The 13,430-nt window shown below is 46.9% G+C and overlaps 1 protein-coding gene and 1 pseudogene across 1 annotated transcript; both read left to right on the top strand.

Annotated features, from left to right (window-relative positions):
- Positions 1–441: 441 nt before the first annotated feature.
- LOC127694430 (olfactory receptor 1019-like) lies at positions 442–1,454 on the top strand. Its single transcript, XM_052195959.1, is given in 2 exon segments — positions 442–610; positions 613–1,454. Coding segments are annotated over 2 exon segments (1,011 nt in total).
- A 2,550-nt stretch (positions 1,455–4,004) lies between these two features.
- On the top strand, positions 4,005–12,831 carry LOC127695525 (protein FAM183B-like; annotated as a pseudogene).
- The last annotated feature ends 599 nt before the right edge of the window (positions 12,832–13,430 follow it).

The following is a 13,430-nucleotide window of genomic DNA, read 5'->3' as shown; positions in this document are numbered from 1 at the left end:
GGGTTTCCCCTGGCACAGATTGCTGATGTGGTGCCCTACTCTTGGGTGCCCCTGGAGCCCTGGTGTGCCTTGCCCCAAGCAATGTTACACTCAGGTTGTCTCTGTGTACCTGGTATTGCCTGTCTGGTCCGTCTGGGAGCAAAGATGGCAGATGCTGCAGGTACCCTTTCCAAGTGCTGATCACTCTGCAGGGCAAATGGACCAGGACAGGGTTGGCACACTGACAGCCCTCAGAGCTGCCCTGGCCTTGGGCACAGGCAGAATCTTGGCAGGCTGTGTCCCGAGTGATGTTATACTTGGGATATCTCTGTGTACCTGGTGTTGTCTGGCAGATGCTGTGGGGACCCTTTCCAAGTGCCTCCTTAAATCTTTGAATTGCCATTTAGATAGGCTGCTTCATTGTCTTAGTTTTCTGATAAAAGTCATGCCTCTGTAGTCAACATGGGGTGGACTCATGTCCTGAGCTTGCCTGATATTTCTGTCCCCTCCCTCAGCTCTGTGTGGTTACTTTATCTGAATACAATTTGGGCAGACATATCCAAACACACAACAGTAACTTACTTCATCCTCAGCGGCTTCTCAGATGTCCCACAGCTGAGATTGGTGGTCATTCTATTTTTCTTATTTATATAATTGGCCTCCTGGGGAACCTCTCCATCATAACAGCTGTGATGAGAGACAGTCGGCTCCACTCTCCCATGTACTTCTTCCTGAAGAACTTGTCTTTCCTGGACATGTGCTACACCTCAGTCACCATCCCCAAGGCAGTGGTTGTATCCTTCACAGGCTCAGGGGTCGTCTCCTATCTCGAGTGTGTAGCACAGCTTTATATATTTATCACACTCTGTGCTACTGAATGCTTTCTGCTCACAGCCATGGCTTATGACCGGTGCCTGGCCATCCTCAGACCACTGCTCTATGGAACCATCATGAGCCAGAAATATTGCTTTGCATTGGTGGTCACTGCCTGGGTGGGTGGGGCTTGCTACTCAACATTTCATACTCTCAACACGTTCTCCCTCCCCTACTGTGGACCCAATGTTGTTGAACACTTCTTCTGTGACATCCCTCCTGTCATGAGACTCTCCTGCACCGATTACCATGTCAATGAGGAGGTGGGCTTTGCTGTTGGCACCTGCACTGTCATGAGCGCCTTTGCCCTCACAGTGGTCTCCTATATTGGCATTGTGGCCACAGTTCTTCGCATCCCCTCAGTGGATGGCAGGTGGAAAGCCTTTTCTACCTGCTCCTCTCACCTCACCACAGTCATCCTGTTTTATGGAACAGGAAGCTTTGTGTACCTGAAGCCTGCCTCTCAGTACTCCCCGACTCTGGATCCCCTGGCTTCTATTTTCTATTCTGTAGTCACACCTTCCTTGAATCCAGTTGTCTGTTGTCTGAGGAACAAAGATATGAAGTGTGCTCTACAGAAACTTTGTGGGAGGAAGAACTGAGTCCTAGAAGACTACAACTTGTGGCTTAGGGTCTGATGGCTGTTGTTGGAGCCAGGTAATTTATCCCCTCAAACTTCCTATCCATCCCTATGTCACTAATATTGTTGATCAAACTAGAGGACCTGTAGGAGTCTCTAAACTACATATATGTAGGCAAAACACTTCTACATATAAAAAATAAAAAACAAAGCAACTAAATCTTCCACCTACTATCATTGTGGGATTCTTGTTTCCCCAAGGTGTACTCATTACATGAGACAGGAATCTCAGGCCTTTATCATCAGCCTGGTGTAAAGGGCACTAATATGAATGTCCATCCTTTTTTAAGACTTCATTTTCCCAGACTGGTACAGCTGTATCCCCTGGAAACGTCAAGAGTCCTGAAGTCAGCACAGCAGCCAAACACAGCTCCAGAAAAGATGGATGGATTGCTACAGTTGCTGTCCTCCTATCTCTAACTTTTGGGTTTTGGTCTCTGTGCTGCATTTTGGGGGACTTTATGCTAAGAATGATTATGTCTGACTTTTTAGGAAAATCCTAAAATTAACTCTATCTGGCCACTATTCGCAAGTCAACTTTATGCCCTGGAGACCATTAAGCACAGATAAGCACATCGCTAGATGAAGCCATTGCTCCAGGAATCTTCTTGGGGCATTAGCCCCTGAGCAAACAAACTGTGTCCTTGGTGCAGGGTAAACAGACACAACTGATAAACTCTGTCTTGAAGAACAGGTTACACATTCAAGGTTCCTTTTTTTATAGGCTTGGCGCTCTCTGAAATGTAGTTTAAGGAAAGGGAGGTCATACAGGGCACACCCCTGGAGGAATAAAACTCAGTAAATAAGATATATGGACTAAAATAACCTTTTCCTACTTTATAGCATAGATGATGAAATGTATACTAAAAGAATTTAGGTATTACTATTCATTAGAAGACCAGTTCAGGTATTTTCTGTTTGTCTGGAGTGCCTTAAAACAACAGACACTGCCAGCCTAAAAGCAGGATGTCACATAATGTATGTGTTTGCTTTGGAGGTGACATTCTTTACATTCTTTAGTTGGAGTTATAAGGCTAATAATAAGAACAAATTCTGTTCTATTTGTATTTTCTCATTGTAACTGAGTTTGTAACCCAGGACAGGTACAGGAAAAAGACTCAATTTCCTAATCTGTAGCACCTGGAAAATCATTAGTCTTTGATCTGTGAAACCTGTAGAAATAAAGCTCCTGGTTGCTAGTCAGAGCTGTGAGAGTCCCCTGAACAGCATGCCCGACTCACTCCTCTCTCCCCTCACTGACTCACCTCTGAGGGCTGGCTGCCCTGTTAGCTTGGACCCTCAGTGCGGAAGGCCTCCTGGCACGGGATATCCCATAAGCAACACATTTTATCACTCAAACTGTTTCTTCGATGTCAAACTCTTCTACTTGTCCACACACTTGAACCATCCTCGATTTTGCCCCATGTTGATGAATTTTAAACATTAAGTCCATTACCTTTATCTAAACAATAATCTTCATCCCCCACACTCTGAACAGCTCATTGTGCTCTAGCTGCCATGTCTTCCTAGACTAGGATTCCTTCCTCCAGCCCTGTATGGAGCATCCCAGACGCTAGGCTGACAGTTCAGGCTACAGGACACTGTGGATGGAGTCCAAGCGAAATCTTAGCAATTATCCTCAAATGAACCATGTGGCTCTGAAGGCGTGGCTTCTTTCTTACTTTCAGGATGTCAGTGAAGACTCCGAGAGCCTGGTTTTAGCCTTTCTTAGGTTACAGGAGCCAGATGTGGGCCACATTGACACGTCATAAAGGCACTGTATTGATCTCCTTAAACCAGTGTCATACAACCAGCTGAATGTTCTAAGGGAGTATACAATGATGTAAGCAAACCAAACTGCATAGACCCACAGTCAGATAGAGTTGAACCCCTAGTGTTGTAAAGATAATAAAATAAACCATTAAGATGTTAAATTACTTACATTTGATTGGGTAGAGGGCCTGTTTGTTTCCTTGTCCCAGTCACTTTATTTTACACTCTTTCTCTCTTTGTTCCTCCACCCACCAGTGCACACGTGTGTGAATATGTGTGTGTTAGAGGTGGTTTTTGTATATTTTAATTCTGGGCACCAGCTTTCAAACCTATTGGCTCTGGCTCCTCCACAAATCATCTTTAGGAAGCCACCAGCCACGCTGAGATGCACTTTTCAGTCTCTTATTCCTGCGTGGTCCAAAGAACGGCAGCTCTTTCCTAGCAGTGCACAGGGCACAGGGGCCGCTCCAGATCCAGAGGCTGAATCAGGGTCTGAGGACAGTGAAGGAGGCCTGATGAGACACCAGGAAACCTGAGACTGGGAGGGGTGGAGTGAACATTAGCCAGGGAAAGGCTGCTCAGGAGGGGGTGCTGCAGAGTCTGTGCTGTTGCCTAGAGACAGAACACATGCTGTGGCCTGGACACTAGAGGAACACTGGTTGCCTGGCAACAGTAAAAGGCAACCAACCTTTCTCCTGGCAAGGGCAGGTCAGATAGCTTGACTTCTCAGAGGGAGAGAATGACTATGGTAGGACGAGTGGGTCAGATGAAGAATCAGGACGAGGTTCACCAGAATCAGATCTTGAGGGAACTATTTCTCAAAGAGCTACAGGCACAGAAACTGAACACACAGTATCACTTAAATCCCCTGCGTAAGGGTGAGCAGGCCCGAGAGGCTTGGAAGGAGTGGGGGAACAAGCAAACCCTGGTTCTCTGTAGTCATCTCTGTAGAATTCAGACAGTTGAGTTTGAAGGGATCGCTCCCCATATCACCCAAGGCACAACAGATGCATTAAAATGCATCCAGAACTAAACGTTTTAGACGTAGGAGAAAAATAGATGATTTATGGGGTATTTTTGCTTCTCAAATAACTGTTCAGGGTCTTTATGTCTGCTTTTTGTTAGCAGTTTGGTCTCCTTCGAATACGCCTAAGGGGGTTCGTCTGTGTGTGGTTCGCTATTATTGCTTTGACTTTTTGCCACAGGCCTCTTCAAGACAGAAATGGTGGGCTACCAGGTGCAGAGCTTGACAATCCCCCTCCTACCCCAGTAAAGGCACCCCTCCTCCTGGCCTCCCACAGTCTCCCTCCTCTGTGACTTCACGGGGCTCTGTGAAAATGCTTCTGGGCCTGAAACAGACTCATGTGTTGCCCATCCTACCCCCTCCCCCCAGCTGCCTTCCCTGGAGCAGCTCCCTGTGCCTTGCTGGGTGAATCTTTCCCATCCCCCACTGCTCTGCTGGCCTGGTTTAACTGATTTGCTCACTAGTTAAGCAGTTCTCCTCACACTGCTCCGCCTCATCACACACAGTGGTCACCCCCACCCCCATCCCCACACTTCTCCCAATTAACATCTGCACAACCCAGTGAATGGTCAGAAGGCTCATGCTGCTCTCTGTCCCTTTAGGACATTCACTCTCTAAGACCATCTGAGTAGGCAGCCATGTTGTCTTAACCCCATGAGGATCTGAGGTAGTCTGAGGGAGTCCAACCTACTCTCTTCCATGTAGAAATCTCCCTAACCCCACTCTTTTTTTTTATTGCTACATATGTTAAAAGACCAGAGCAGACTAATCCCTATGTAAACATTTTAGCTGCCTCCTTCAGTTTCTGAGCTGAAATTTCAACCCACCAGCCTCTAAGGTTCCATTGGATCTGGCTCTGGTTCCTCTCCATCTCCATCCATTCTGAACCCCCACATGCAGCCCCATCCATCCCATCCTACCCAAGATCCAGTAAAGCCCCAGTGCCCACTCTGCTCAGTTGAAAGTGCTACACACACACACACACACACACACACACACACTCCTTCCTCTCTTCAGTTATGTAGAAATAGATTTCCTAAATGTGTCAGACCATCTCTTATACTTTCGTGGTCCTTGTCCCCAATGTCTGCGCCTCCTTAGCCATAGTGCCCAGCAGCCTGGCTGTCTGTAGAAGTGCAGACTTCACTTTGTCTGTAACCAAGTTTTCTCCAGGATCCCTGATCACTAAAGCCAGGAGGAAATTATTCTCCAGTTCTGTGTAAACATTGTCCATTCTGAGATTGAGATGACTCCTGAAGGCTGCACACAGGCTTTCTCAGACACTGTCTCCTCCCCAGACTCCCTAGGTCGACTGGAATAAAATGGGAATTGACTAGAGTGTGCTGGTGCTTGCTGCCCTCTGTAAGGACTTTGCTAATGCACTGGTAACAGCAAAGGGAGCGACCCAAATGCACATGGTAGGCGTCTGTGTGTGTGGCTGGGATGAAGATGGCCGATAAGGTCCGAGCCAGTCTGCTTCCCACCCCCTTGCTCATTCCTGTTGCTCTTCACCAGCCGCCTCCACTTGAGCGTCCCCTTTTGACTCTCTGACTTCTGGCTGTCGCTTATCTTCTTCCCACATGATCTCACACAATGGACCCCTCCTCCTTCATTCAGGACTCGCAAGCATCTCCTTGGGACACCCAGCACACAGCCATGTCCTCTCCTCTAAGCATGTAGCTTGCTCTCAGGCACTCCCTCACGTGTTATCAGTGTTGCTGTGCTGTCAGTTGCCACACTTAGAAAGAAGGCTTTGAGAGCAGGGAGAGCATTCCTGTGTGCAGTGTCCCCGTCCACACCAGGAATTGGAGGACATGGACCCAGTTCCTCTTATCAATGGCCTCCTGTGTGTCCATTCCTGTCTGCTTCTCGGGAACTGGCCTTCAGGCATGCTTGCTTCTCTGCCAACCAGCACTGGTCCAGAGACTGGTTTTCTATGCTGGAAACCGGAAGTCAGTATCCACCTGGGACACTTGGAGGGTGTCCCTGTGACCACGAACTGACCATTAGTTGTGCTTCATTTTGGTCATTTCAGCTCCAGTAGACACTCCTGGCTGTGGCACCAGAGTGACAAGCTTGCTGTAAGGCCCTGCTCCTTAGTGCCCAGCACTGTTACTGGGATATGGCACAGCCCTCAGGGAATGCTAAGCAGGGGACCTGGCTGCGGGTGAGTTTAGGACAGGTGTCATCTGCTAATGTGAATTGTGCTGCTTGGTTTTTTTCTAGTTCACACAATTACCAGGAAGCCCATGTCTTGGCATGATAACTTGGAGGATCCAGAAGATGGTAGGTACTGGGATTGAGAACACCAAGGTTCAGAGCACAGAGGGGCAGGCAGGCTGGTGACACCTCTCAGGGTTTTGCCACCCTGGGGGCAAGTATGGGGTCCTCAGAAACTAGATTTAACCAAGGTCACAGGAGACCAACTTATTCAGGCACAATGCCATGTTATTAAGCATGAAGCCAATGATAATGTTTCCAATTCCCTAATCATCCATCCACCTATCATCCACCCATCATCTATCCATCTATCCATCCAACCATCCACTCACCCCACCTACCCACCCACCCATCTCTATATACATACATACATACATACATACATACATACATACATACATCTATCCACCCATCCAACACCCTGAAGTCACATTAACTGGTTTCAAATTTCAATCCCACTGCCCACTAAGCAGTTGACTTCAGGCAGTGCTCTAGTTTTACTCTGTTGCTGTGTAGAACACTGTGACCAAAAGCAGTTTGTGGAGGAAAGGGCTTCTTTCATCTTCTATTTCCAGGTCTTGCTCCCCTGAGACCAGACAGGTTAGGGACCCAAACAGAAGCTTGACGCAGAAGTCATGGACAAGGCTGCTTGCTGGTTCCGTTTCTGGCTCACTTGTTTACAAGCTTATGCTCAGCTAGCTTTCTTATCCAGCTCAGGACCATCTGTGTAGGGTTGGTGCTGCCCACAGTGGGCTGGACCCACCTATACCAATTATCAATCAGGACAGCCACACCCCATGGACACACCCACAGGCCTACCTGATCTAGGCAGTTCTTCAATCCAGGAGTTCCTCTCAGATGTCTCCAGGCTGTGTCAAATTGATACTTAACCAATGACAACTAGTTAGTCCTTGTTTTTTTGTAAGTGTTTCTGAAACAATTTTTAGGGTTGTTATGAAGTCTAGGCAAAATAATGCAAGTACTTGGGATGGGGTGTGTATGTGGTGGTCAGTGAATGTTGGCTGTTCTTTTCATAATCACCATGTAAGAGACCATGGAATGGGGCTAGGAGAAGGAAGTGGGTTTGTGCATACGTGGAGAAGCCTTAGGGAATGTGACAATGTCACAGACTGGTGGTTCTGTCAGGCAGAGGCATTCTGGGAAGAGTTCTCAGAGACTCCAGGTAGAGACAGAGCCTCCAGGGGAAGCCTGTGTAAGCACATTTCATGGTGTGTGAAAAGCACAGAAAGCAGAGGTGACAGCAGGTCCGCAAACTGCCCAGTGTGGCCCTGTCCTTGCTGCCCACAGTGCACTTTCCATCTGTCTCCTCCCAGGGCTGCTCTCTGCTCAGCATCCAGAGTCCCCCTTCTCTCACTAGGCGTGTGACATTGTAAGTTACTAAGATGCTATGTGACTTGGATTCTTTATATGGAATGGAGGCATTGCAGTACCTGCTCCTTTCTCTAAAGCATGGCTTACTCTTCGGAAGGTTTATGAGTATGCCTAAATATTGTATGCTTTGTTCTCCATCCAGATGCCAAGCCATAGGCGAGCAGGGCTCATGTCTGTCTTGCCCAAGGCTCTGCCTCCAGGACCTAGAATCCAACTTGACAAAGTAACTGAAAGATGGGCAGAAAACCAGATTCCCACACCTTGGGGCCTGGGTTAGCCTCAGGGGCCATGTTTTTCTTTACAGAAACCCATGGCTAGGTCAATGACAGAGAAACACATTTTGGTCAAAGGCTCTGACATGAATTTTAAAACTTTTTTAATCCTATAACTACATCTTTTCCTCCTTTGTTCCCTCCACCGTCTCCCATATATTTCCTCCTTGTTTTCCTCAAATCCTTAACTTTTTCTTTCATTGTTGCTGTACACACACCCTGCTCAGTCAAATCATGTTAGTTGTATTATATGACTTCATGGCTGCCAACTTGGTATTACTGGATAACCAACAGGAGGCTTTTCCCTAGGTTAGACCATTTCTCCTGATCTCAGTATTCCTTCACTACCTCTAGTTTTTGTGTCGAGTTTGGTTGAGGTCTCACGAGCCTCCACCGTTCCTTGTCAGCACGTGCATTGGAGCTGCCCTTTCTCAGGTCTCCTTTCAGCAACCATGTTGGTGGGACTTCAAGGGGTAGCTTCTCTGGCATTCCCAGGATACATAGTCTCACAGCAAACTTCTTGGTTCACCGGCTCTTCCAAACTTTCCACCACCCTTCCTCACCTGCATGCCTTCTGAGCCTTAGGTGCAGGAATTATATTGTAGATGTATCAACTTCTCAAGAGCGAGCACCACAAGCTCTTGTTCTTGGCAGCTGGAGCAGTCCAATTCTTCATGGTCTCCCTCTGTTTCAAAGAAGAGTTTCCTTGATGAGGACTGAGAGCTACACTTTTCTGTGGGCACAAGGCTAAATAGTTACAATGTAGCTAGGGACCTTGTTGCTTTAGTGAATTGGTGGCTGAGGGAGCTGCTCCATGAACTCACCAAGGGACGAGGGTCACATCCCTTTTCCCAGGGCAGTTGGCTAGTTTTCCAGTAGCAGGTCTGATTTCCTGCCTGTTGAGCAGGATGTAAGACCAACTGTAGAGCTCTTGGTTACCACTGCAGATATGCAGGCCGTTCCTGCAGACTTAGGATTATCATGCCATCCTGGTGTCTGGAGTTTCTGATTCCTTTTTTAACACTGTCTCATTTCCCAGATAAGTTCCTGAACCTCATTCACCATGCTGCACAGGGTCCAAAAAAGAAATAATTCTGAGACACAGACTGAAGCCCAAGAAATCAAATGGGACCCTAATCCCTTGGCGAGTACATCTCCTTCACATAATGGTACCTGGGAACATGACAGCCTTGACAGTGGTAGATAAGAGGACAGGCTGGGGAGGCAATTTCACCTAGATTTGAATTCTGGGTTACATTCCCAACTTGTGTGACCTTAGGCAACTCACTACGTTGCTTTGTGACTCAGATTCATAGTCATTAGATGGAAATCCTATAGAATCTGTCTTACAGGGATTTTGAGCACAATATAGAAGGCAATATTTGTAAGGTACCTAGAACTATACCTGACACATAGACTCTTTTCAATAAACCCAGGTGGGCGACTGTAATGTAGATGGGGACAATCAGAAGACGGGGTCCAGAGCACTGCTGATCCCCAAGTCAGATGGTGACTCTGGTTTCTTGGCTTAATACCCATTCTCTTCACTCACTAAGAGACTTTCAGGCACCCCTCACTCCCAAGAGACCTCTGCATTTTATGTGAGAAGCAAGGCTTCTCACCCACTATACAGCTCTCGTTCCAGCAGGTGGCGCTGGAACGCCATTGAAATCATGGGGATTTTAATGAAAGACTCTACAGGTTTTACCATTGCTCACCTTCAGATATGAGTTTCTACAATAGCTCCTCTTCATATATGGGATACTGACTGGGAGGGAGAACCCTTCAGGAAATGGGAGAAAGATGTCAGCAGGGCCTTAGAATTTGCACAATGAAGACTGAATTTAAAATGGAGAAGGCGATGGCTAGAGCGCTGGAGAAGCAAAGGCCACTCAAAGCAAAATGCAAAGGGCAGAAGAGGAAACTGATTGAATAAGGGAAGGGTACGAAAGAAGATATTATTAATGATGATATTGAAAATGGATCAAAGAATCAAAGTTCTTGAGGGGTTGTTTGTAAAAAGACAAGGAAGGGATTATTTGGATGGGACAATGTTGCTGTGGGTTCTAGACCAAGACTGGGATTTGCAGTGGACAGAAATGGGCTGGGCTGCAGAGGCAGCGTGGACAGGCCAGAGCCTGAGACTAAGGACGAGATATGGGGTCCACAGATGGAGATTGCTAAGGGGAGGCTGGGGCATGAGGGATTCGTTCAGGCTAACCTAACCTAAGAGGATCCATGCTGAAGGGAAAAAAGGTGATCCCACTTCACGTGTGGGAGAGTGGAGACAGTGGGCCCTGGTAGAAGATGCCAGTGAGGGGCTGGCTCTTGTTAGCGGGTTCAGCAAGACTTTTGCCAGAACTGGAAAGAATGGGAATGGATATGGGAGCTCTAAGAGGCAGACCTAATTAGAGAGAGCGCAGGTCAGCATGAGCAGTTTGATCTCTGAGAGAATCCTCTCCAAGCCAGGAGAAAGTTTTGAAGGAAAGAAAATTGTGTCAAAGGTAGAAATTAGGTTAATTAGATAACATACAAGCACAAATTGTTACAAACCTAGCATCCCCACTCCCATTCCACCCCACTTTTTTTTGAGTTTCAGAGAGTTTATTGTAGATATTTTGATGGTTACGAGAGAGAGACAGAGAGACAGAGAGACAGAGAGAGAGCTTATTTGCATAATGCAAGTATCCACATGGTGGAGATGGAAGGTTTAAAGAAAGAGAGAGAAGGCCGAAAGTACCAGAGAAAGTAGGCACAGGCTCTGGCCAGCCTCCAGAAGACAGGTGAAAAAAAATTCATGCCTCTCTGAGTTTGAAGGCAGATTCCCCAGAGGGACCTGGCCAGTCTAAAGCATATTATCCTCTTGTTTTCATTTTTAAAGACTAAAGATAAATCCTTTGGAATCAAAGTATCTAGTCGAAATGTGTCTTTGACCAGCAGGTAGGCTGGGCCAGCCAGGTATGCCCTGCGCAGACCCTTCTAGGCCTTACAGATAATACAATGTTGCAAGGTATCTGCAACTAGTCCTTTCTGTTCATCACCTTGACCTTGGAACAATGGCATCAGATGGCACTGTTGATGTATAAAGGAAGTACACTCCAAGATGGACATAATCACCATAGCAACACATGAGAAAGTTCATGGAGTAAGGGAATATTTTGGCCCAGGGTCTCAGAGGTTCGACCCATGCTGGCTTGTTTACATTGATCCTGGGCCTGGAGTGAGGGAGAACACCATGGCAGAACGAGGTCTGATTCAGACTCAGCTCCAGATCATGCGAACCTTGGCCTGCCCCCTCGCTGGCAGACATTTCTGATCCTCACAGCATTCAGGAAGTACAAACAGTATGACAGGAAGGGACCACAGCAAGCTCTAGGCCCCGAGGACATACCCCAGTCAATGACTCCCTCAGCCAGGCCTCAGTTTACCACCTCTCAGTGGTTTACTCAAGGTTTGTATCCATCAGTTGATTACTGCAGTCTGAACCCCCATGCTCTCTCCCAGAGGCTCACCTCTGACAAATGCTTGGATGGGTGTCTTAGTTAAGGGTTTACTGCTATGGACATATACCATGACCAAGGCAACTCTCATAAGGACAACATTTAACTGGGGCTGGCTTACAGGTTCAGAGGTTCAGTCCATTATGATCAAGGTTGAAGCATGGCAGTGTCCAGGCCGGCATGGTGCAGGGGGAGCTGAGAGTTCGACATCTATATCTGAAGGCCACTAAGAGAAGCCTGACTCTCATGTGCTTAGGAGAAGGGTCTCATTGCCCACAGGCACAGTGACACACTTCTTCCAACAATGACACACCTTCTAATAATGCCACTCTTTGGTCCAAGCATTTCAGGGGGTCACTTCCTATCTAACTGTAACCCCCTCAAAATCTATTAGGTCCATGCCTGTGGTATCATAAGAGGCATTATCTGGTGTTCAGAGTGACACAGTTTGGGGCAGAAGGAGCTTGACTGGCCACTATTTATAGCACCGAATGCCCTCTCAGGACCTCTTCCTGTTCAGGCAGCGACCTCAACTTCAGTATGGGATCATTTGGGGACTCATGATTCCGTGAGCCTCTCTCAGCCTCATGCCTTCAGGTGGATGCTGCAAGTATGTTCTTTAGTTGCACAGTGTAGCGCCTAGAATATTTTCATGTCAGAGTACTCACATTAGCTCCAGACTCTACAACAAGCTCAGACTTTCCTTACGTGGTCCATGCTAGGTGCTGTCCTAGTAGTTTGGCTTCAGTAATATCTATAAGGTCTCTTCTCTACGAGGTACTTTTCATTGACGGTGAATCCTCAGGCAAGGTCTCCTTCAGGTAGCAGTGAGGGGAACACCTCAGCCTTGATAAGTTACTGCTCTCCAGTTTTGGGGTCTTTGAGGTGAGTGTTCAAATGTCCAGGTCATAATGCAGGATTTAGCAAGGAAAAGGCCTGTTTTCATAGGAAGATGGAACCTGATTCAGATCCAGCTCTATACCATTTCAACCCTGAACTGCTCCCTTTCTGACAGACTTGTTTCTGATCCTGACTCCTCTCCTTTAGATCAACCCAGATCGGCAGGACTGCAGGTTGAACAACTTCAGTGTCTACCATGACATCACTCTGTACAAGGCTAAACTGTGGAGCTTGGGGGAAGATGATCACCGGAAGTAGCATTGTCTTGGTGGAGTGAACTTGCACAATGAATCCCAGTGTATGTGCTGCCTACAGAAATAAATGCTACTTCTATCAACAATTACAGAAGACTATTTCATAGATCATAACAATATGATTTAAGGTCAGGTGATATCTGAGGAAAAATGATTCAGGAGGCCTCGCACCATCACCTAGGCAGAGGAAAAAGGAGGCCCCACAGAGAAGGGAAGTGAGGTAAAGAGACAACCTGATTGGTTATGACCTATGTCCATCTTATTTGTAATGGTTGGAACAGCTGATGACGACTGGTAATGGGCTGAAGCTCAGATACTTGTTGTGAGAGAAGATCTCACACAAAACAAATTGAACAAACAAAATACTGGGTGATGGTGGCAAAAACGTTTAATATATTGGTTGGAGGCAGAGGTAGATAAATCTCTGGGTTTGAAGCCAGCTTAGTCTACAGAGTGAGTTCTACAGAGTGAGTTCTAGGACAGCCAGGACTGCGCAGAAAAACTCTGTTTCAAGAAACCAAAGAGACAGAGAGAGTCAGCAATAGAGAGATAAACACACAGAGAGAGATAGAGAGACAGAGGCAAAGACAAAGAAACAGAGGA

The sequence above is a fragment of the Apodemus sylvaticus genome, chromosome 10, assembly GCF_947179515.1.
Source record: "Apodemus sylvaticus chromosome 10, mApoSyl1.1, whole genome shotgun sequence".
Taxonomy (NCBI): domain Eukaryota; kingdom Metazoa; phylum Chordata; class Mammalia; order Rodentia; family Muridae; genus Apodemus; species Apodemus sylvaticus.
This window is presented reverse-complemented; position numbering and strand designations above follow the sequence as displayed.